This window comes from Genypterus blacodes, unplaced genomic scaffold (genome assembly GCF_046128005.1).
Source record: "Genypterus blacodes isolate CSIRO-AG114 ecotype Tasmania unplaced genomic scaffold, CSIRO-AGI_Gbla_v1 ptg000033l_1, whole genome shotgun sequence".
In the NCBI taxonomy this organism is placed as follows: domain Eukaryota; kingdom Metazoa; phylum Chordata; class Actinopteri; order Ophidiiformes; family Ophidiidae; genus Genypterus; species Genypterus blacodes.
In genome coordinates, this window is record NW_027466846.1 from 1,379,273 (window position 1) to 1,404,789 (window position 25,517).

The window sequence follows — 25,517 nt, forward strand, 5'->3', positions numbered from 1 at the left end:
ACACACACACACACACACACACGCACACACACACACGCGCGCACACACACGCGCGCACACACACACACACACACACACGCACGCACACACACGCACACAATCGCACGCACGCGCGCGATCGGACCAGGTTGCCTTCAAAATAAAAGCTTTATTACTTTCTTTAATTTCATGATAGTGTATTTTTGTGAGATTAGATAAGATTAATTTAGATTCAACTTTATTGTCATTGAGCAGAGTCCAGGTACAAGTCAATGGAATGCCTAATATTTTGCCTAATTTGATGATGACTGTAATTTGTAAAACATTTTTTTGAGACCGTTTACAAAGTTGCTTCCATCACAAAACAGTTAAGTAATTGTTAAGTAAAATTAAGAAATCAGCGCAACATGTGACGTAATATAAACGTTAAAACAGGTTTAAAAGATCCTAGAAAGTAATTTTGGGTGACTTGACACGAGGTTAAGAGAACAATATTTGATATCCCATAGGAACAAATTTCATACTTCAAATGTTGTATAGATTTAAACAATACACGAGTTTTCTGGTAACTTTTGTAAATGAACATTGTGTCTCCTCATGATGTATAATGTGATAAATATGGACGAAAGTAAATTTGCGGATTATACTGTCTCAGAAGCATTGCGATGGTTCAATACAGCTGGTTTTATTTTGAAAGTTCAAAAAAAGCGGAACTCCTCTGCTTTCGTACCCCCGCTGCTTTGACAGCAGCTCCACACGGCTTGTACTTCAGGCAGCCACCGGAGGAGAGGCACCAGTCCGAGGTGGTTGTTCCGAGGGAGAGAACCTCACGGAGCCCAAACTGAGCAAGCGAGTAGAGAGGAGCCGCGATCACCGCGTCCCGTCCGCCGCCGGAGAGGATGAAGGCATCTGGGAGGTCTGGACACTTTGGACAGCAGTGCGCAGTGGAAAACGGGATTTAGTGGAGAAGTTGGTTTATCACAGCGGCGGTGCCTGAGCCGAGGACACTCGTGTCAAGTCCTGAGGGGGTTTCTGTCTATTTTGTCCCACTGGCACCAAACTGGACTTACGGATTTAGGACAAGTTTGTGGGGTTTCGTGAAGTTTACTGGAGAATAAAAGCTATTTTTAACTCTGAACGCTTGGTGACATCTGGAAAGCTGAGATTTACTATCAAAACGGGACACACTTGGTAAGTAGTATAATTATTATTCGTTTGTAAGAGACAGACAGTTTCACTTCCTTGTAGATGTGAGTCGGGACAGGTTGGCCAGCTCTTTCTGCTCTCACCTTTAAGAAGGCGTCATGTAGTCGCTCCGAGTGTGTTTAAGTGAGTGTGTGTGTGTGTGAAGCGTGGACCAGCTCACGGGCTTGGCATCGGACAGGTGGCGCGCACTGGACGGGCTCGTCCGTCACCGGGTCTGTGCGTAATCGTCCCGGCGGCGCGTCGGTTCCTGCGCTCGGCTTGATCGGACAATCTGAACACAGTAAATTTGATCAACTCGGTTTGTAAAAATTACGCAGGGATTCCAGAAAGCTCCTTCATTCTGTCGTAGTTGTGTGTGTTACAAATTACGCACACGGTGGCAAAACCGCAATAACTCGCGAAATTGTACATTTGCGATCAGGGATTAATAACTTTTCGTATAAGAAGTGAGGGAAATGGTTATCTTTCTTATTTTCACTAGTTTAACTGAACATCTTTTGGTTTCCATTGAATTTGTTGCCTTTTTAAATCGTTGAGATTACGTATAGAAATTAAGCATTTAACCAGAATTTTGCGTCAGATACAATTTCAAACGTGTAATTGTCATTGCGCAGGGTGATGTGTATAGATATGTGGGTTGAGGATGCCCACTAGGTGACCCCCCCTGTGAGTTAAGCTTCCATTTCTCACTATCCAAACGTTCCAATGCATAATATAAATGTCAAAAAATGTAAAATATTGACATTCACTGGCATTCTGCTCCTGTTCGGCTGAGGCTCCACGCCGTTTCTCCTCATTACCATAGTGACGTCTTCCCTGGCTGAAATATGAATCACACACCAGCCCGTTTTCAAAGCAGCGCCACACTCCCTAATGCCCCCGTCATCTGTGAAGTTTCTCCAGAAAGCAGATATCTCCCTCTCTCTCTCTCTCTCTCTCTCTCTCTCTCTCTCTCTCTCTCTCTCTCTCTCTCTCTCTCTCTCTCTCCCTCTTTGAATGAATGAACTCTGCGGTTGTCTCTCCTCAGCAGCAGATCACTCAGCCCCTCTTCAAACACTTCAAAATGGGATTCAGATGAGGATTCTGCTCTCTCTCTCTCTCTCTCTCTCTCTCCCTCTCTCTCGCTCTCCACGTCAAGTCACAGCATCCATATGAGAGGCTGGAAGGAGATTGGGAACTTCTTGTTGCATAAACCTATTAAACGTCAGAGTCAGGAACAAGCGTGGGGATGATAATAATCGAGCTAATGCGTCAAATTAATTGCATCTATTGACCTGAGACATAATGCACACCAGGCTGCTGCGTTTTCAATCAGTGGCGAAACCTCCACACATTTGGGCTGCAAATGAGACTCTGATTGCCTCTTTCCATTACAGAAATTGGCCCGAAACCATCACTGCTTGTGGAGTTTTTGTTTCGATTGTCTTCTTTTCTCTTTCAATTGAGGAAACACTGGAGTAATTGGCTCCAAAACTGTCTAAAGGAGGGTGAAATCACACATTTCACACCCCCAAACACTAATTTACTGTAATATTCCTATAATATAAAGCTTACTGGCACTCCTGTACTCATAAAATTGATTACATTTGACTTTTTGAATCATTTATAAGTTCAATCCCCGGTATTTTAACACTTAAAGTATCACAATGGTAGTGTAAATACTTGAAATTCACTTTAAAATAACTTGTAACACATCTGAAATGTTAAATTACGAGTATATAGTGGCATTAAAGGGCATCATAGTGCTTCCCAGCTCCCATCATATCACTGCGATCCCCCCGTAGAGCCTCATAATGAGCCTGTGGCAGTGATAACACACTTCATAATCACCTTATTGTGCCTTGAAGCCTTTTAATTTCCCATGATGTCGCTGTAATATTTGTATAGTATTTGATTTCTTTGCCACTCACACTCACACAGTGACTCAATAGCAGCTTCGTTCATTATGTGACACTTCATATACTGCGGCATCACTATGAGTCATTCTCTATACTTCTACACTACAAGAGCATGTGCAGAGTGAGACACACGACGCACGCTGCGCCGCACCGCGCTGTGCTCTGATGTTCCAAGCCGCTCGCCTGAGTGTCAGCCCAAGGTGAAACGCCGCTCAGCCTCCAGCGCTTTGCATCTGGAGCCACACACTGCAACTCTGACAGCTTTCAAGTGGAGCCTCCCCCCCCCCCCCCCCCCCCCCCCACACCCCTCTCACCTGATCAATATCACCTCTCACCTGAGGGTATGTGTGTGTGTGTGTGTGTGTGTGAGAGAGAGTGAGTGAGGGGGGAGGGGGAGAGGAGGAGCGGGACAGGCAGTGAGATGGTAGATATGGAGTAGACAAGAGGAGGGAGAGTGAAGAGGTGGAAGAAAGAAATTAGAAGTGACGGAGGAGAGGGAGAGATAGAAGGGAGACAAATGAGACGGAAGAGCAAGAAAGAAAGGGATGAGAGAGAGAGAAGGAGAGAGAACACATGAGCGTGCCACCTCAGCAGTCAGTGGAGGAGACACCACCTGAGAGCTTCTATGCGTCTGTCTGTCCCCCTGTCCCCCTGTCTCTCTCTCTCTCTCTCTCTCTCTTTCTGGTCTATCTCGTCTCCGCCCTCAGCCCAGTCGCCCTCCGCCCGGCTGCTGTTTGTACTCGTGCTCTCCACAAACCTCTAATCCCTTTTTTTCCCCCCAAAAATGACTTAAGTCGACGCTGCCCCGCTGTTGATTCGCCGGCTTAATTATGAAAGAGGGAGAGGTGTGAGGAGCATGTGACCGGAGACATGACAAGCATCTGAACCCCGGCTAAAGTGTTTTTCGGCCTCTGAGCGATTACAATGCGTAGATAGTTCTGCATGATTAATCTTCATGTATTATTCACTGCAGTTTGTCGGGGAGTTGGTGGTGTTTCCCTTTTATGCTTTAAGAAAATATTAGCATCAAAACACTTGAGGGGGCTTTGAACCTCTCACTGTTTCTTTGGGATCCACACACACACACGCCACACTCTTCTGAGTCATTCAAGCTGTTCAAGCTGAATCAAAGTGGGTTTTTCAATTTGCAATCTGTTTCTAACTTCTCTACAGATTGACTCAATCGGTGAAAAGTTCTTCAAAGTTCATTAGTCAGTATCATAAAATGAAATCACAGTCTTGTAAATCTGTAAGTTTAGCCTCTTAAATCTATATTCATTTGTAAGATTAGTGCACAGGGTGCTAAGCTTAAACCTTAAATAAGACTGAGATGAAGCGAATAAAACTTCATATAATTCACTTAAGAGTCAACGTGGGAGCGTAAGCGACGCATACTTTAGGTTGTTAAAGATCAAAATGAGTTGTTCAAGCACTTAAAGTTCCTTACAGTGTCTATATTCAACTTGACGTTAACATGAACAGTTTAAGGGGCTTTTACAGTTATAATTGAGGTGTGTTCCTGACTAAATACAGCAAAAATAACCTCCAACAGCTTAAAGACTGAAGGGAAATGCCTGAATTTGCACTTGTAGCAGTTTCTATCCTCCTCTTTCCACGACAATAAATATACTGTATCAAGCAGTGAGTTATACAGAAAAAGGAGGAGAATAATTACTGTCATTTGTCTCAGTTTAGTGCTATTAATCGTTTTTGCAAGACTTGGCTGCTCTTCCCATTAAAGGAATCTGTGTGTGTGTGGAGTTTGTCTAAACTCTCAGCGGCTCAGCAGTCAATCCAAAGCTCTTGATTATTTTTCACCTTTTTCCCCTCAGAAGGTTGAGAGCCTGTCGCATCCACAGCGAGCGAGGCTGCTCGGCCTGTCTAAACAGATCTCCACATGCTCCCGATACTCTGAGTGAAGGAACGTCAAAATGCAAACGTTTTCTGTGTGTGTGTGTGTGTGTGTGTGTGTGTGTGTGCCCATGATACAGTATTAGCTCATTGCCAGGCTGAAGTCGTGCCTACCTGCCAGAGAAAACAAAAGTCTCTCCTCCCCGCAATCTGCTACCTCCACGCCTGGAGACCATGAGGCCTTATCGGGCTGTGTAAACAAACCGCAGCGCCATGTAGGCGTCTTGTGTTGTAAGAGGGTGAGGATGGGCTTGACGAGAGAAGAGGGAGGGGTGAGGAGGACAAGATCTCTCTGCCCCCCGAAGTGTATATAAAGAACATAAAAGGTTACAGTGCGATGGAGCATGAAAGGAGCTGTGGCCCTGTTTAGATTAGGCGAGCGTGTGTGTGTGTGTGTGTGAGTGTGCGTGTGTCTCTGTGTGGGTGTGTGTTAGTGGTGAAATGAATACTCCTTTAGTGGAAAATGCTCCATTACAAGTAACACTCTTTCATCCACACACGTTCTTCGGTAAAAGTACTCACCTACGAAAAGCACTTGTGAAGAATTTTAGTGTGTTAATTTAAGCAGTTAAGAATTGTGTTGCTGCTCAGTTCTGCAGAGTCTCTGTAAAGTCTGTCAATGCATCAAGAAGATGGTTTTAGAGATCCGGAGAAGTTGCCCGTAACAGATTATTACTTGATAATAGTCATGTTTATCTTGTAAGATAGGAATCTGCAAAGTAACCTGTAACTAAAGCCTTCAAAAGTACAATATCCCCATCTGAAATAGCTGGGAAATGTTCGATCACATCATTGCCTTCAGTATAGAGATGTATAGATACTGAGTGTATTTAGCTTAGCTTAGCACACAGACTGCAAACAGGGGGGAACTGCTAGCCGAGCGTTTCAGCGATTCCAAACCTGTCTCATGCTTCCCTTACATCCGGGAGTAAATCACATTCCCACTTCACCCGACCCCTAAAACATCATAGCTTACACAAAGTATCACATCCAGTATCAATCTCACTTGTTTCTAACTGTTTGTTCTCGCTCAGGCAAACTTGTAAATACAGTGTTCCTGGCAGCACATGAACGCAGCATAACTGTGGCTCGAACAAAAACACCATCAGACGGAATTTCCCCCCAAAATGTTAGACTTTGTGTTTGAAGTTCTGTGCTGGGTAAAAGTTCTGGTTGTATCTGTGTGTGTGTGTGTGTGTGTGTGTTTTCTGCGTGTAAGAGTGATAATGTGCAAACAGAGCCTGCAGAGTCGGCCGGGCTTCAGTATGTGCTGAGCAAGGAGTGGGTCACAGGTCCTCAGAGGGAAAGAAAAACAGCACTGTTAAGACTTAAGACAACACAACCTCTCTCTGGACTGTGTGTGTGTGTGTGTGTGTGTGCGTACAATACACCTCTCTGTGTGCGAGCAACCAAATGTCTGCGTGTGTGTGTGTAGGTGGGTGTGTTTGGTGCTATGGTGGTTACATGCGTATTTGGGCACCGTGCGCGACTATTCCGAAGCTGGACAGAGCCGCTCAAGTTTAAACTAACAGTGGTAGTTTCATCTGTGTGTGTGTGTGTGTGTGTGTGTGTGTGTGTGTGTGTGTGTGTGTGTGTGTGTGTGTGTGTGTTCTTTGCTTTTCTGGGCACGTTGCTCATAGCTCTCTGTGACCACTGCAAAAATTCCCTTACTAGAAACAAGCCAAATGCTCAGTAATCTAATGGACTTTTTTTTTAAATCATGTCGAAAAATTGGCCAAAAATGAAGCTAACAACAAATATGAATATTGAATTTGAAAAACTCAATCAATCAATCAATGACAACCAAGAGTGGAATTTGAAAGAATTGAGTGTCGCCTATCTTTCTCGCTTTCTTTTCTTTCAGGGATCAAAGTACCTGTGTCTAACTTTCTAGAGATGTCCTGATCTAATTACTTAATCCTCACTTGTTTTAAGAAACTTTCATGCTGATTTCGCATCAACCAACTGAACCGAAACAGAATAACATGAAGGCCGATCACCTTTAAACATGTCTGATAATCTCTGCGTGTTGTGCTTGATTTGATTATTTTCCTTGGATTAGACAAAATAAGATAGAATCGTGTTAAAACAAGATCGCGTGTCTTGAGTCTTGAACTCCTGTTTTCGCTGTGAACTTTGGTGCATTCCAACTTAAGCAAACAGAGAGCGTAGAGCTTTCGCCCGTCGCTTTCACGCTCCCTCCTCCTCCTCTAGCTTCAAGCCGCCGGGCGGGTTGGGCAACTGATACTGTAGACTTCGGCATTCCTCATCCCGTAGGAAGATTAGTGAATCCCTGTCAATTGCTTGCTAAACCAGGCACAAGAGTTTCTCAAGCAGAAAACATTCCCGTGAAAGAGATGACAGGTTGTTTGGGTTTGAAGTCGGGGGATAAATGTGCTTCCTTGCTCTCTCGTTTTTTGGCATTGTCGTCATGATGTCATCTCTTGGGAGAGTCGACTTGTGCAGAGATGCCGGGCTCACGCAGGGAAAAAGGCGGATCGATTGGTTCATCAAAGTTGCCTTACACTCGGGTTAATTGAGCTCAGATACTATTGTTGTAATATCGCTGCTCCGTCCCACCCGTCTTAACCATCAGGTGATCCCAGAAAGTTCCCGAGAAAGGCTGTGAAGAGGGATTCCAGAGCCTAATCCTCGAAATCTGTGTGGAATGTCTGCTCCAAATCTAGTAGCGTGTGTGTAGACTCAAAGGTCCTTCGATGTTCTGTGTTCAATTTTGTGGTCTTATGCTGGGAAAGTGTGTCAGATTGCACGGACAAGTATGATGATGTGTGATAAAATGCCTCATTTTAGCGTTCAATCAGGCTTGGATCTCTTCAAGAACCTCCAGATTCCCCACTCTGATTACGCCGATTCCCATTGTTTGTTTTCCAGGTCAGCGGTAGGGGCTGGAGTTGTTGGGTCGTTTCCTTGCGGTGTCGGGGGACGCCGCTCTGCTGGACAGCATGCAAACGGAGGATGCTGCTGCCTGAGTTGGAGTCAGGCCTCGCTGCTGCGCGTCTCGCCTCGCCATCGAGAGGAATGACGGCTCTCTGGTGCTCGCTCTGGATCTCCTTCCTCCTGCCTCTCTGCGTCGCCCCGGCCCGGCTTCCCACCGCTCAGCCCACAGGTACCAACGACATCATCCACATGCATGGAAACTTAGCCAATGATCTTGATACGTAGCATGTAAAGCTGTAGGATAACACTAGTATGACAACAATGACACACAATCAAGACATGACAAACAGTTTTATCATACCGCTGCCTCATTCTGTCTTACTTGTGAAGTCTCAGGTGTGTATTGCACCATGTGGATGCGACCCTTTGTGTCAAAAATGTCCTTAAAACAGCACTAAACCCATGAGTTTACAGCTTTTTCCCGCTGTTGTTCGTCTGTTCTAATTCTGTGTCGTCACTATTGATGCTCATCGACGATTGAAGGCGTTGGTGTCTTAATCAGCCGAGCTCAGCTGTGGTGTCTCGTTCGGTCGATCCACTTGTCCATTTCTGCTCATACTTGAAGCGGGAAATGAAAACTTTGATTTCGCTCATTGTGAAGAAGTAAAACATATACAGCTGCTCCCTACACACTCATCCTTCCTGCTTAATCTCCCTCATTCCCTCATGGCATCTGTGCTCAGATCTACTCATGTTCAACTCTCCACATAGGGACATTATATTTCAAATTCAGACTGATTGTTTATGAGAAAGTTTGAGTCTTTTTATGGGGAAGAATTAATTGGACTCCTCCTAGTTCGCTGAGCTTAGCGCCTTTCTCCCTCTTTGTTCTCGAGGCGGAGAAATCCCGAAGATCAATCCAAAGTAAACGCTGACTGTGTTTGCTTTAATCTCGCCATATTGCATAAAAAGAAACATAACACGGCAGAGTCATCTTTTTTCCCAAGTGTTGTTTTTTCTCCCGCCTTCTTTTCATGTGAGGGTTATTTAAAATGAGACTTTGACACTTTTGCACGCTGCAGTACATTAAGAAAGCTGAGGAGCTGGGTGTTTTCCAGAGAGTACCCTGTCTAGCATATATACGTGTGTGTGTGTGTGCGTGTGTGTGTGTGTGTGTGTCACAGCGCTCTGTCTAATACCTGAGGTCAGGCAGATCTGTCAGCCCTCTACCTGTGTGTGAATACCGCTCATAACTCACGACTCTATCTGCCTCCTGCCCTTCTCATGTTAAACCCTCTGTTACAATAGCTGTGTTGTGAGTCTGCACGCCTGATTGCCTTCCCTGCTGGGAGCCATCACAGGCTATCATGCTTGGCATCATCCAAACTCTGAATGTGTTTTTAAAGCCGTCAGGGTGCCAAGTGTGCAGACTGTGATCTTGTACCTGCACAGAAATGCAGACATGGCCAAATAGAAACAGATCTAACTGCTTTGTCTTACCAGTGCATAGTGATTTTTTTCAATATGACACGGGAAGACTCCTTTAATACCAAAAATAAGGTTACACTTACACTTTGGGAGAATCATTGATACCCACTGAAATATCAGACATCACAAATCCAGTGTCGTCGTATTTCTGCGTCTTCCACCTGTCAAAATTCCACTACCCCTCTTCCATCCTCCAGCCATACTGCTACTGGCTGAGCCGCCGCGGTGGCCGGTCGGCATCTCTGGCCTCCAGCCCTTCTCCCTGCGGGCCCCCAGCAGAGTTCCCCATGTCCACAGATGGACGAGCAGTAGGAATAAAATGACCGTCGTTTACTGGCAGATGGCACAATTTCCCCTCAGCCACCACAGTGCTGAGCAGCAAACTTCCATTTATCTCTGCCAGGGTCAGAAATTAGCAGGTGCTAAGGACAGAAATGCCCTTGAAAGCTTAAAACCATGTCGGTAAATATAGATTAAAAGTAATTGGGCTGTAATTTGGACCAAGCATTAATATTTGTGACTGATTTGCATGTTTGTGTTGAGCTGTGGCATGCCGGTGTGAATTGATCACTGTCCCCTGCAGGCTGCTTTAGGTATAGGCTCAACCCTCACACTTGTTAATGTGCTTGATATACAAGCCATGATTAAAGAATATGACATATTTCATCATCATTATTTTGCATTTTTGGGTTAAAGCTCATGAATGCCCTTTGAAATCCAAGAGACAGCGCAAGAGATGCTCTGTGCTGCACATCTTTAACTCATACCCTGCCTGTATTTATGCATGAGAGAGGTAAGCAGCGCCGTGTGTGGGTGCGTTTGTGCGCGTGTGTGTGTGTGTGTGTGTAAAGGGAAATTTTATTTTTCCATAGTGTTGCTTTAGAGCATGATGGTGTTTATGCCGGTGGCCTTTCCAAACTCTGAGACAAAACGTTTCAGAGACCAAGGTGACCGACCTGAGTGACTGATGGCAAAAAGAGCAGTGTGTGTGTGAGTGAGTGAGTGTTATTCCTCTCCCCTCTCTGTTTACTGACCACACACACACACACACACACACACACACACACACACACACACACACACACACACACACACACACACACACATCAAATGTCCCTGTTGAGCTCAGATGAAATATGTGGCTCCTCTGCTCCACCGTTTGCTGTGAAACAACAGACCAATAAATACAGAATATTCAGCTTTGCCGTTGAATCTGTGTGTGTGTGTTTGTGTGTGTGTGTGTGTGTGTGTGTGTGTGTGTGTGTGGTGCTGCTGTTTGTGCCACAAAGCAGGTCTACAGTACGTGCTGTCTGCCATTAAGTGAATGTTATGTCTGCATGAACAGAGGCACAGAGAAGATGAAAAGAGAGAAAGATTGAAATTAAAGGATGGTAGAGACTGTGTTTGTGTGTGTGTGTGTGTCTGTGTGTGAGAGAGTGTTTTGTGTGTGGATTGGGCGATGGGTGTGTCGTACAAATACAGAAGAAAGAATAGAAAGAAATTGTGTGTATAAGTCACAGCCAGATAGGTAGAGAGAAAGAGAGAGGGAGAGAGAGAGAGAGAGAGAGCGAGGGAGAGAGAGAGAGATGTGTGTATGGTCAGTGACACCACCCATCTCACCCCTAAGCAAGGACTGTAAATGTCAGTAGGGGCTGTTTGGGTCTTTAGGAGACTTGTTAAAACCTCAGCAGCCACAGATTTACACTCAGTCTCTACAATTCTCTCTCTCTCTCTCTCCCTCTCTCTCTCACACACACACAAACACACACTCTGTCATTCCCCTCTATCTCTGTTTTTTCTGTTTTTGCCAACACCTATTTTCCTTCTCTGCTACTCTCTCTCTCTCTCTCTTTCACACACACACACACACACACACCCACACCCACACACACTCCTTTGAAGCCCTCTCCTGTGCTCTGTGAGTCTTTGATAACTGTGTGTACTGTACGCTGGCACAAAGCCAAGAGCCTTGATTAAAAACAAGTGGAATAAGTAAATAAAGTGAAAAGCATGACGCCCTGCTCTCGGTTCCTCTGCTGGAGAGGAGGAACATTACATTCGTCACATTAGTTATGCCAGTGCTGAAGAGTTGACTTCATTATACATGCATATACATGATACGTTGTGTATTTGGGGCGTCATATGATTTCCTTATTGCTTAACCCAAGTCTGTTTGTTTGAGTAAGATAACTTTGATTTATGCCGATTTTAGTTTCCTTACGGTGCATCCATTGGAAAAGTCCAACTAGTGTCTTAATCTGAGTGTAAATTGAGTTTTAACATGTTGATTGGTTGGTTTCGTGTGACACTCTGCCTGGCATCGCACATGGTTCTAAAGAGCAGGCAGAGAAAGTGTCCTATTTTTGCGGAAAAGTCGCCTAAATTCAATTCTTGAGACAGGTGTGGGTTATCTGAAGGACAAAAAACAAGGACAATCCCTCCTCACTCCACATCTGTCGCCTTCCTTTGCACTGACAATAACTGGGTCACCTTCCCACGCGTTTAAATAAACAATCGTCTGAACATCTCTTGTGGCAAATCTGCTGTTTTATCCAAATGTATCAGTCAGCCATTTGAGTTTTTGTGGTGAATTATTCCTTTAACTGTGAAATGCCAGTCGCAGGAAGCAAACGGATATGATTTCCAATAATCATATTTCTATCTCTTTACCGCTCAGCCTTATATACCATATTGTTTACAAATACAGTATCTAATGGAGATGTTTCTGTGTGGCGAGATGCACTTTACTGAAGCTGATTGCATGTTTACCCCTGGGGAGGTACTTCTGCTTACATTTATGGAAAAGATAGTCGTGTAATTTTCCGCACACAGTATGTCGCCCTTAAATCAGGTTATTATGCAAATGCGCACCTCTGTATGTATGTGTGTGTGTGTGCGTGTGTGTGTCAGTGTGGGATCGACAAGACGCACCGCACAATTGGCCCGCCGCATCGCAAATTAAGAGTTACGATGCCACCAAAATGATTATTCCTCTTCAGCAACACCTCTGAGTCTCGACCAGTCCGTAAATGTTCATTTCTTTGGCAACATTATCAAGAAATCTTTTGGCAGGCTTGGCGAGCCTGCTGGCCAAATAAGCGCTGGAGAATGATGATTTGTTGAACAATAGTCGTTCTATTCTCAGTCCATCACACACTTAATCCGTCTGACGATTTAGACACTTTTCTGGACGGGAATTAAACATTATATTCAAATTAGAGATGCATTTATAACACAGGAGGTTGCTTTTTCAAAGCAGCTACAAGATACTCCCACAAGCAAATAACAGCATAACTATGAAAATAAATTGTGAATGTATTTGTGTGTTAACCTTCAGAACGTTCCTTCAAATCCGCCTTAAGAATAATGTACACACAATACCATTTGTACACGCTCTACTCTGCGCAGTCCCGTCTGTCTAAGTACATTACGTATTAGGGAGATTTTCATTAAGCACTTACAGAGTGTTACCGTCTAGACACTGTGTTTTTCCAAGGATAACACACAGTTCCACACACTGGAAAAATGGCTGGAGCTCAGCAAAGTGTTACTGAAGATTTAAGTGGCATATCAACTCGGGCTAAAGTTCGATTTATAGCCTCGCTTATTGATGGAATATAAAGGTGAAGCTTGAAACTTAATTTCAGTATTCCCGCTCTTACGGTGTGAAATTCGGGCCAAAAGTAACCACATTTCCACAGATCCTTCTACACCTGGTTAGAGGTCCTTGGTATGGGGAGAAAGGGAACTGTCAGCTTTAGATCAGCAGGTCCCTGTCTGCCCACGGCCTCGTCTGCAGGCCACAGCGACGTATGTATCAACACATCTCATTAATGCCCTTTGAAACTCTCTCTCTGCAAGTCACACTATGAATTATGGATGAAAACAGAGACGCGTGTGTGTTCCGCTCACGTGCAACCTCTGCCAGCCTTACCAGTCAGGTTTGGTGCCTTTCTCTCTCTCCCTCTCTCTCTCTTTCTCTCTCTCGCTCTCTCTCTCTCTCATATGCATAAAGATATTATTTCACCTGCACATGAACTCATTTTAAGCCTCATATTGTGCTCATTGCTTTGTCTGGAAAACAGAAAAACAAACAGATCAGAATACTCCGTTTTTGGAGCTCTTTGATGGTTTTGCATAGCTTGCTTCAGCCCTAATGATGCCTGTGTCATACATACACACACGCACACACACACCAGTACATGTCCTTTGCCATACTGTTGCTGCAATTTGCGGCGGTTTTCATGCCGCTGGCTGACAGCGGTGTTGACATACGGCCGGTTTTTAATTACAAAGCTCCCCTTAAGGAAATTGTTGAGATACTTAAGAGATAAGGCCGACATGGAGGGGAACAAAGAGGCGCGTTGTGTCCCATCAGAAGACGGAGGAGGGGGAGGGTCAGCAGTTAAACCTGACAAAATGTTTGCTCAGAAGTGACTGAATGATGGTGTTTTATTCTAAAGTTTCACTCTCCGTTAAACCTCCAACACACACACACACACATGCAGGCATGCACCTCTACTCACATCTGTGACATCTGAGTTGTGGCAGCCATTGGCTTAATTGCATTAATTTGATTGAATTGTCATGATGGATGGTGATTGTAAAATGAAGTTAACGTAGAATGTCCTCCTCACAGTGTTAATGTGTGTGTGTGTGTGTGTGTGTGTATGTGCGCGTGTGTGTGTGTGTGTCATTGCTTAAAGCCAAACCTGTTCGGCTGTTTTTTTGTGGCTTGCAGAGGCAAACAGATGGCAGGTTGTATGCAGAGCTGTATGAAGTCCAACACGCGTGCACACACACCCACACACAAACACACACACACACACACACACACACACACACACACACACACTCACACACAAAGTTCTCTGTGCACATACATATTAAATGGTCATACATACATCTGTACTGTCTCTTTATCTCTCTTTCACTCCTTCTCTGTGTCTCTTACTTTCTCTCTGTCTCTCCTTTTTTTTCCTCTTGTCTGACTGTCTCTATCTCTATCTCGCTCTCTCTGTCTCTAGGTCTCTCTCCCTCTCTCTTTCTCTCCCTCTCTCTCCCCTCTTTGTCTGTCTCTCTCTCTCCCTCTCTCTCATTCTCTCTCTCTTTATCTCCCTCTCTCTGTCTCTTGGTCTCTCATGCTGTCTCTAGCTCTCTCCCTCTCTCTCTCTCTCTCTTTCTCGCTCTCTCTCCGTCTCTCACCCTCTGTCTGTCTATTGCTCTCTACTCTGTCACCTCCCCCCCCCCCTGCCCACCCACCTCCCCCTGACCACTAACCAGGAGCAGGATTGTCCTGTCTGGCTCTGCTTTGCCTCATTTACATTTCTATGAATGGAAACAGCGCGCCGACAGACACTGTTCACTATTCACTGTCATTGTGTGTGTATGTGTGTGTGTGCGTGTTAGAGAGAGAAAGACAGAGTGGGTAAGAGGCAATAAGTAAAAGTGTGTGTATTTGTACTTGTGTGTCTGTAAGAATGAGAGCCTGTGAAGATGTGTGTGCGCATGTGCACGTGTGCATGCGTGTGAGTGTGTGTGTTGTACAGTGTCTCCAATGAGGCAACAGTAGCACCTAGAACAGCTTCCTCCCTCTCCCTCCCCCTCTCTCTCTCTCTCTCTTTCCCTCCATAATGTCTTCCTTCATCTAGCGCTATTCCTCTGACCTTCCTCTTTTCTCTCTCCTTTCTGTCCATTCCCCTTTCCTTCATTCTTCCTTTCTTCTCCCTTCTTGCCCTCTCCATCTCTTCTTTTCGTCTTTCGCTCTCTCTCCCCCCTTGTGTCCTCACCAAAACATCTGTTCATCCGGGCCCTTCTCCCTCCTTCTCTTCATACTGCCACTTGTTCTTTCTCTCTTCTCCTTCCTCCTCTTCTCTCTCTGCCAACTTCCTTGTTTCGCGCTCCCCCTCTATCCATCATTCCCTGTTTCTTCCTCTTCCTTCTATTCCTCTCTCCCTGGTCACCCCATTTTTCACACTGTATCCTCTTTCTTCCACTTCCTCCACCTCTCTCTCTCTCTCTCTCTCTCTCTCTCTCTCTCTCTCTCTCTCTCTCTCTCCTTCTCGCTCTCTCTCTATTTCACTCACTTGGCCTCTTCCCGCTGCCTCCTTTCTACTCTACCTCTCCTTCTTCATGTCTTTGTCTCTCTCTCTCTGTCCCTCTTAGCTGGGTGATGCCTCCTTCTTTGGTCACCTCTGCCTCTGTGTTTTAAAAAAAGAAAGATCCGGGGTCTCTGCTCGCGCCCCCACATGTGCTTTGGTTTAAAGCCCCCCCACATCCTAGGCAGCTGACACATCTAATATTGAAACCAAACTCGGCTTCCATCTCACCCATCCCCCCGAGCCCCCCCCACACACACACATACACCCTGCTCTCCCCTTATGTTATTTTGCCAGGAGAGCTAAAATAATAAACCCTTGTAACGTCTGCGCGGCGTAATGGAAGCCTTTCTCGCCCTGGAAAGAAGCGAGAGAGAGAGAGAGAGAGAGAGAGACTTTGGCGCTGTGCTGGCTAACAGCAGAGCAGTGACAGTCGAGCTGACTCCGGGTTTGGTTTTTAAACTACCCAATGTCAGAAATTTTTCAAAATTCCCATGAAATGTTATTTTTGAGCGTGGCGTGTTTGGCAATTGGCTGCATATTTTCCCAGTGCGACAACTTTCCCCTCATGGCTGGCGTCTGCCACCGAGCATGGCTATCTGTTGTGTATCACTGCAAAGGTCTGAAATCAGAAAATATTGAATTATTTTTTAACTGTGTAATTTTGTTTATCCAGAGAAGGGTTCTGCTTCTTTTGAGAATGTCTGCTCCTGACTTTTCTTTAGACTCTCTTAAGGGACATGAAGTCATCTGTATACTGTATGTACTCACTGTGTGTAATTCAGACTTAAATGAGGAGCTACTTTTCCCAGAAATCTCTGGAGTCGGGCCTTGATCGTACTTCCAAAAGGCTGTGGACACTTTTCTGTAGAAATCACATAAGCACACTAGAAAATGATGTCGTAATGGCTCTTGTAGAAAGAAGATTTTGGCTGTAATGTTTGGCTTAAGAGAGATATTTTTCATTTTGAATCCATGATGAAGTTTTTCTGGATCTCCTCATAAATTTGCAATGGATCATGCGTTAGCAGTGAGGTTTATTCCATGATAATCACCCAGTGACATTATCATGAATACAGCAGAAAGTCTCATTAGTCCACTCTTCTTCGTCTTGAGACCTGACTCTATCAAACAATCTCAGTATTTCAAAATGTCAGTTGTCAGTCCAGTTGCGGGGAAGTTGTCTGAGCAATCAGTGTTCTACTGCCTGGCAATCTTCACCATTACCTAAACCACCTAAGAGCACTCATGCTGGAGTAGGAGCAAAAAATGGTTCAGGTCCGGGTTCCTTGGATTGGAAACATTTCCTTGGAAAGTTGCACAAAAGCCTCTTTAAAGAAAACTTAAATACGTCTTCAGAAGTGTTTTGGAACCGCCTGTAACTGACACAAATATTCAAATCTAATTTTCACAATAGAAAACAGTACAGTTACTCATCAGAGCAAAGATCCACAGGAGTGGCAAGTGAAGTAGTAAGACATCACACTCAATGCTGGAAAAATAATGCTGTCATCATTTTTGTGGGATGAGAAGGAGGCTATTAAGCGTTCGTAGGCTTAAATGTTTTTGCATGTTAGTGGCTCCTGTCTTCCATCTGCGTCCAGTGGAAGTGTCCTGAAATTCTAGTGGATGAGGCGTTTGAGGTCCAAAATAAAGTTTGGACCAGAAAGTGTGTTGAAAGCCAGAAACCTCAGCAGCGGATGAGGTCATTCATTGGTAAAAATCAACTACACTATTAATCGCCGCCCGCCCACCCCCACCCACTGCAGCTAGGCAATAAAATGTATTGATCTACCTTAATGGTTATTGAAGCAACTTTTGATTAGAAAGTTACTTACAATTCCACACATTTCTACTGTCCACTGCTCAAGCGCTTTGCTCAATGGCACATTGGCACAGATTGAATTGGGGCTTAATGAACATTTGAACTGAACTGAAGCACTATCTCTTGGTCCTCTGTAGGCAGACAGACAGGCAGTCACCCTGGCTACCTAAGAGGTTGCCATAGCTATAGCCAGGACGTCCGGGTACCTACAGAGTACAGCTAGTTTGGAGTAATGATTACAGCAACACTAAGAAAAAAAGGGAAGAACACAGTGGAAGAGAATGGAGGCATGTTGTTCGGCAGTTCAGTTCAAGGCCAGCGGGTCACTGCGGGACAGGAAGTGTGTTGGTGATCAGAAGCACATGGCAGCTGAGATCAGCAGCAGGTTTCACGTGGAGAGGTAACAACCAGGCTGAGAGACGGACCCACACAGGCCCACCACACCAATAAACAGCATCATAAACAGAGTAATAAACGCTTTTATGTCCCGCTGATCCAAGTCCACACCCACCCAGCTTCCACCATCGGACCCTCCTCGGATCTAACACTTCAGATTTATCCAGCAGATATAACAAAAACCCAGTGGAAATGATGATTCATTAAACAGAAGGAACCTAAGAACCTTCTAACACGAAGACATTCAATCATTGAAAAAGATTCAAATAATAGTGAACATTTTTTCTTGAGTAGCTTTTAGCGTTGTATTCAAGATAACATTACAGGAGTCACATCATGTTTTGTTTTTTAATTGCTTTCCAGGTGATGGATGCTTGATGAGTTGATGATGTCAGCCATAGTTGTTTGCTGAAATATTGTGTACGGTGCCTATTTGTTTGGTAAAAGTGAAAAATCAATACACTTTTGACACAAAATCACCATAGTTCAAAGTTTTCCATAATATGCATAAAGCCAAATTGTCACAAAGTATGTGTGTGTCTGAACGTGTGCCTTAACACGGTCCAGACCGAATGGCACTGATGTCTGTATCACCCTCCTGACAGATCAGGGCATGTTTGGGGTTCATCCCCACTGTGGGATATCAGATGTGTGCCTGTGTAAGTGTCTGAGGAGGGGAGGGGGTTGGGGTACACTTGCAACATGGAGAGGTCAGTCCAGGGTCCTGAGGGGGTCAGGGGAGGTCATCGGCATGTCAGTGTGTTCAGATCATTTCCATTGGCCTGTGTGTGTCTGCAGGCGTCTTTTGATGTGAAGCTGCTTTCAAACTCTCTATTCTACTCTATAATGAATTCATATTGTTTGGAAGATATGGAAGACAAGATGTTCTTCAATGTGCCTGCGACTCTGGATGTAGATGTTAAAGACCTTGAAAAGACATTGAAACACAAAATAGTAAATCTTTGAACTAAAAAGGTTTCACAGATAAAGCACTTACAGCATTTTCACTTTTCCCACATACGTATACTGCACTGCTGCCGCTCCCAACAGGAAGTCATTGAAAATACCAGTAGACACCATAGGGGCACATTCTACTTATTCTACTTTTGCTCTCCTCCTAATCACTGATTCAGCAAACCTGTGAGGACAGGAGTGCTGACTGAGCATGGGGCTTTGCCTTGAAAGTGTGTGTGAGATCATTTAGTGGCCTGAAATCAATGCACTGTACAGCTGACTCTTCAAATATCATCTCTGCTCTCATAATGAAGTTATAAACCAATCCACAGCCTCAATAAGATGTTTTGAGGGTACAATTCTTCGATCTCAAAGGCCACCTTGTAATCGGATTGGTTCCACTGTGTTGTTTCGAGAAGTGTGATTATGTTGTATAGTAGCCCCACACACACTTTGGAGACATCCTGGTTTTTGTGGGCCGTCCTTCTTACACTTGTGTGTTGAATTGAAACTAGGCCAGTTCGTCTTTGGAATGACAATTACCATGGACCAAACCCGGGCTCTATTCTAAGGCTGGAGGGTTAGTGGGAGGGCGATGTGGGTGGGGACAGATGAGGGTCTGAAAGGAGCGAAGGCGATTGGGCCGTGCCAAGCCGCTCTGGACGTACAGTAGCTTCCGATGCTTGTTAGTGCAGTGGAGCGGAGGGCCAGGCGCTGGCACAGACCGGGGCGGGATGTTTAGAGGCTGCGTCTATCTTTAACTTGGTTTTTAGGGGCTCTTTTGATAAAGCACAGCTCAACTCCGCAAAAGAATAGCGGCAACAAGCAGAGGGAAAGCCTCCATCCCCCTCTCCTCTTTTCTCCTCTCCCCCTTGATCTCCGCCGAGCCATCCCTCTTCGCCTCCGTCCTCCATCCCCTCCTGGCAAGCTCCTCCGCAACGGTGTGAGGTTGTCAGCCCGGCAGAGATTAAGGGCATTGTCCAGAGGTATTTACATCCGGCCAAACCATATTAAACAGAGATTAGGGGTTTTCATTGCACTGTGAAAAAAACGGCAAAAGGGGGTAAAAAGAAGAAGCAGCTTTCTCCAAGACGAGAAGGATTTACAATTGGCATAGCTGTGAAATGGAGGAAGAGAAATGTGCTCTTCATGGCTGTTAAGGTGGTGGTAGGGCTATTGTTGGTTGGTGGTGGTGCTGGGGTCCTCCACAGATCCTGTTTGAAGGTCATGTGATGCTGGCTTGTCTGAGGGGGTTGCTGAGTTTGCCAAACGGTTGGCAGCCGCTCCGGTTTTTCAGGATAGGAAGCAGAAGTAAAAGAATCTGTTGGCGGGCCTCGGTGAGCAGACAGACATCGCTGCCTGAAACCAGGACGTCTGCTGCTCCACCTCTCTGTCTTTTTCTGTCTCGAGTTCTACACTAAATTCCTTCAGAAAGAAGCAGATATTGTTATTGTTATAATAGCGTGTCAGCCACTTTCACACTTGAACTGAAGACAAATCAAGACCCAAGAATATTTTACCTTTACATTGTATACGTACAAGTTTAACCTGGTGCCTGAATTTGTTTTTACTGCATTGTTTCAACTGTGACCTGTTATGGTGAGAATCACTTTAGTTGATATATTTGCTGTTTGCACAGCAGAAAACACACAAATCATACTTACCCACGTGTACAAGCAATACCGTACACATGTACATGCTATGCTTGCTCCCTCCCACCCTCACACATGATCACGGAAATGTGGAACATATTTGGTCTGTCTACTCAAAAAGGGGGAGCCCATTTATTTTCAGCAGTAGAAGCAAACAGCTAATTACCGACAATAAAAAAGGCCATTTGTCGCTTAGTTGTTCTCCACTTATTTGGGAGTCGCCCATTCTGCACATGGTGGAAACATGGGCTTGTTGTATTATTAGCTCAGTCTAGTGAGGAGGAGGTAGAAGGAGAGCCTGATATAGATGGATGTCTCCTTTGCCCATCTGGAAGCCATCACTTTGAAAAGCAGTTTAAGCTCAGATATGGTTAAAATGGTATGTGTGGCTCTTTTCTTCTCGACTCAATAAAAGTACCTGTTAAGCTGAAAGAAAGGCCAAGTCCTATAATCTTTTACATTCTTTCCCGTTCCTTTGCCGGCCAGTTAAAACCTGCATGGATGCTGCTTTATGCAAAGCATGCTGGCTGGACTGAATGACATCATCTCAAGTCCCACTGTAAATCAGCCTGCGTGGCCCGGAGGGGGCTTAAGGGGTGTTAAATTGGGAAAAGTGTTTTAGTGAATAAATCTGGTATTATTGAAGAGTCACGGTTTTGGTGCTCAAGCACAGCAGAGCTCTATGTTTGTCTCCTTCAGAGCAGAAAATGACTTCATCAAACTGGTTGTGAGGTGAAAGAAAATATCATCCTCATTCCGCAACAGAGAAAACTATTGTGCATGCAGTGAATCACATGCGAAACAGTCTCTTCTCTAACATTATAAGGATTAAAGGATATTATTTAAGGATTATTTTATAAGATTTAGAACTGTGTTATGACTCCACATTAGAGTCAGCTTTCATGTTTATAGCTGCTTAACACTCAAGCCCTGGTGTCAAATGCACAGACATTAAATGTCAGAGTGGAATACTGTATTTAAGAGATCACAGTGTGTATAAAACTAAAGGTGAAGTGACAAAGTCTGCAATTACACTTTTGCTCTTAGAAAGAGTGGAAAAAAGGACAATCATACCTCCTTAGAGTGCGCGCCAAGGCTGCTTGTTGTGTATTGCTGCCTCCTGCCTGATTTGTTTTTCATATTTTCAGATAAATTCTTAAGAAACTGATCCAGGACTCAAGAATTTGACATAAACTGATCGTTGAATGATGGTTTCGCAGGCAGACTTTTATTTTAAAACTTTGACGAAATGCAAAAAGAAGCTGGTATCAAAGTCAAGGCACTTATATGATATTTAATATGGAAAAGTTCTGAGCAGTTCTGATTACAAACCACCATCCGTGTTCCCCTGTGTGACCTCATACGACAGCAGCCATGGCGACAGCTCCTTCGTCTGGTCTACGTTCCTTCCCGTCCCTCTGCGATCTCTCATTCGCTCGCTCTGTGTCCATGTGGCGAGAGAGAGAGAGGCAGGCGTGGAAAGGCTGCCCACATAAAGGGGCCTTTTCATCCCTGGGGCCGCTGCCTGCCCGCCGGCCCCTGGAGAAGTTTGTAGAGGATAAATAAACCTCTTCAGATGCTCAGAAAAGATCTAGTCTGTGAGCGGCGCGTTAACGGACAGAGTCGCAGTATCTCAAAGAGAGACTTTATATTATTCTGAAGGGCTATTTGTTATGATATTGAGCCGAGGGGGTAAGAAGGGCCAGGAGGGCAGGGGCCTCTTGATTTATGGAGTGACCGCCAAGCCTTTACTGTTTTTCAGGAGGCATGCCCACACACACACACACACACACACTCCATATAGAAGGATACACATACACAAGTGCACATAGTAAGTACATACTCGAACCCGCATACACTTTTACACACTCTGAATACATGTAACACATTGCTTCCAGCTGGCCCAAGGTTCCGGAGAGAGTGTTCCCATCCCATATACACACTCACTCACACACACCGACACTCACACACACTCTCCCTCGTTCCAGCCAGGCCACCGATAGCTCTGGTATGCTCCACAGGATGAGATAACAGCAGGATCATCGAGAGGTGGATATCAAGGTGCCAGAAACCTCCATTTCTCTGCTTTGTCTGGTTTAGTTATGAAATGCTTTTCTGTCAAGCACATCTGTCACAAAGTTTGTTTTCACTGAGAACGAAGGACACAAGGAAGAAAATAAACTGAAAGGATAACAACAGATTCATCAAAATACACAAGAATGTAGATCAAAGCCTGTCAGTCTTTGGTACTGAAATATGTTTCAGTTGCTGCTATCGCGCTGTGTCATGTCATAAAATGTCATCTAACTGGATTCTCATGAAATAGCTAATCTTGGTCTATCATAGAGGCAGAGACTTTCTTGACCCAAACTTGTAATTATTAGATAAGATAACATTGGCAGAAAACTTTACTGAAATCCTATAAACTTACCAGTGGCCCATTGAAGCTCTATTGCTCATTATACTGCAGATAATCAGAATTATTGTATTGATAAAAAACAGTTTCCTTCAAATTATTATGATTCATCCTCTGAGGAGTATGAATTCTTATACTGATATGTGGATAAAGATCCTTATTGTTGGAAGTCCTTCTTGAAACGAAAAGTGTAACTGGAATAATTGTAATCTTGGATGTGACTTGGGTTCATTAAAACTCACTGTCATCCAGGGAACCAGAGGAGACGAGCCGGTCAATGACCCAGTTTGATTCCCGATCCAGATTTTGAAAGAAGCGTTGGTGTAGCTTTGATTTTTTTAGCCTTTATGCGTATGCTGCAAAAGGTGATGGAACCCACATACTTTGTTTTGCACCTGGGAGCTGCTCACTGCAACCACAGTGCTAATTAGGAATTCCTGTTTCGCCTTATTCCTTATTCACTTACACACATGTTCCATTGCCACACAAGGAGCAGGATCTTTTCAGGGAACAAACCTGTGGCCTTATGCTACGTGATATTCTTTTTTAGAGGTACTACAAGGACAAGCACTCTTGCAATCCTGAAGGGTTGCGCAGTGGCAGAAGTGGAGTCTTTCAAACCAAAGCAGCTTTTTTTTTCACTCCCAAAATCTGCATTTCAAAGTAAAGGAACTGAAGCAGAAATAGATGTTTGTCATGAAAGTGGCCGGTGAAAGGACATTTGCGCTTTTGTCCGACACCTGAGAAATTGAGTTTTAATGTGTTTGTGGCATATCTTTGCATTTGTGTTGTGCTCTCTTGGTAAATTGTATTCGGCAGCCTGTGGCAGAGTAAACATCCAAGTGCTGCTCAAATATTCTTTCTATCTGTTTTCACCAGATCAAAGCAGGAGTATTCCTTTTATAACAGGATCACAGCAGTACATGGAGCTGTACTTAACAAAACTAATCAAACAAACTGTGACATGCACATGCTCTTTGTTCATTTTAATATTTGTTCTGCTATACCAGCCCACAATATGCTTTGAATATAAATGTGAATAATACATTTTAAAAGTTCAACATTTTCAATCACCATTCCCTTGATTAATGTGTTACAGTTTCATCGGTCATTACTGTATTATATTGGTTCAAGTTTTGTATTGGAAACTATTTCTATTCCATCATTTTAAACTAAGAATCAACACAATTAAGTCAGGTTGTAGAAAATTCTCCATGGCTTTTTTGTAATTTGAGCCATTTTGATTTAGTCCTCCACACTCCAAAGGGGCCTAGAAGAAATGTCCAAATTTCCACAATCAAATGTATGTAGTTCTAACTAGACCCCCTGTTTAAACTCCAAAGATTAGCTGAATTAAGATAGCCAATCCCCTTTTAAATAGTAAATTGTCTTTTAACTCACTATCACCTTTAAGCTTTAGCCTGGCTATCTTAGATGTTTTTTTGTTATGGCTACATTTTATGCAAGGTGCAGACATTTTGACTTCCCCTACTGACAGATTTGTATGTAATAATGAGAAGATTCACTGCATAACGTGTTGTGTGTGCCGAGCAGGGACTTCTGATTCATTGTTTCTACTCACTACATGGAGGAATTACATACACTGGTTTGAGTGGAGTCTCCATGCTACTGTTCATTCAGAGTTGCCAGAGGAGGTTGTGCTTGAGTGCGTGGGTCCATAAAGCCAAAGTGAGCTATGAGTCTCTTGAGATTACTATATCTACTCCATAAAGTCCAGTTCCTCTTGTTTAAGACCTGAACATATTCTTAGACCTATTTTCTCCTTTCCTTTCACAAGGGCTATAAGTATTACACTAAGTTGCAGTGGTAAGTCGTTCACACTGTGCTCGGATTTATGCGCTCGCCTCCATCTCCTGGGTCTTTTTCTTCTCTTGAAAGGGGCTTTTTGTTTTAAAAGGAATACCATATATATGGCTGTCAAACCCAGAGGCCACACGGTGAAGCACACAGCCATCTTAAAGACATTATTGACTTAACATCCACTGTATTTCCAATGGTGATTTTAAGACAGGGAATGGATTTCTAAAAAGTTCTTTGAAAATTCTCTTTCTATAGGAGCATACACGTGCCCACTGTCTTGGAAACTTAAAAATCTTCCATGTTTGTCACCTGTGTAAAATCCTTGTGAAATTCCTATTGATATTCAATCTCAAACTTTGGTACCCCATGTTAGTGGATTATCTCTTTCCGTGGTTGCGTTTCCTTGTGGCTCACGTTTGTCCAGCCCATCAGCTTGCAGCCTCACGTTGACTGCGCCCATCTATTATTCACTCCACCTATTCTGCATTCACTCTGAAGATTGTGGCGTCTGGGCTGCTGGTGATTTCAGGCTCCCCTCTCAGCTCTAATTTCCTAATCTCAGTGAGAGGCTGTCTGTGCCAGTCTGCCAGCTACTGCCATGTTCACGTCTGCTGTTCTTCAACCGGTGGCTGTGACGCCGTGGCTCTTTCTGCAGGTCAACAGTGGGTGTATTTGCCATCATAAATCTCTCTATTCACACACCTCCCTCAGTGTTTCCCATGGGTGGTTGTCCATTTGTCTGTGTCTGCAAACAAGTGTGCGTTGTGTTCTCAACTGTTGCCCAAGTGTTTCTTTCAAAGGCTTTTTCATGCGTACTTCTTGCGTAAAAGCTTCTAAAGTATGAATACATTTTAAGTAAATTTTAAGTACAGTGAAATATAGTTTAGAGTAAAAATGTAAAATATTTACATATAGAACTTAGTGGAGTATAAATATAAAGCTCTACTCCACTGCTCCACTCAAGCAAATGTACTT

At 44.1% G+C, this 25,517-nt stretch overlaps 1 protein-coding gene across 5 annotated transcripts in view; it reads left to right on the plus strand.

Annotated features, from left to right (window-relative positions):
* Positions 1-751: 751 nt before the first annotated feature.
* The window catches only part of fgfr3 (fibroblast growth factor receptor 3), a 68,161-nt gene continuing 43,395 nt past the window's right edge, over positions 752-25,517 (plus strand). For all 5 annotated transcript variants that reach the window (XM_076146668.1, XM_076146667.1, XM_076146669.1 and 2 more), the window contains exons 1-2: positions 752-1,170; positions 7,887-8,121. In XM_076146668.1, the coding sequence (XP_076002783.1) occupies positions 7,971-8,121 (151 nt within the window). In that variant the 5' untranslated portion in view covers positions 752-1,170; positions 7,887-7,970. The remainder of the gene's footprint in view (positions 1,171-7,886; positions 8,122-25,517) is intronic.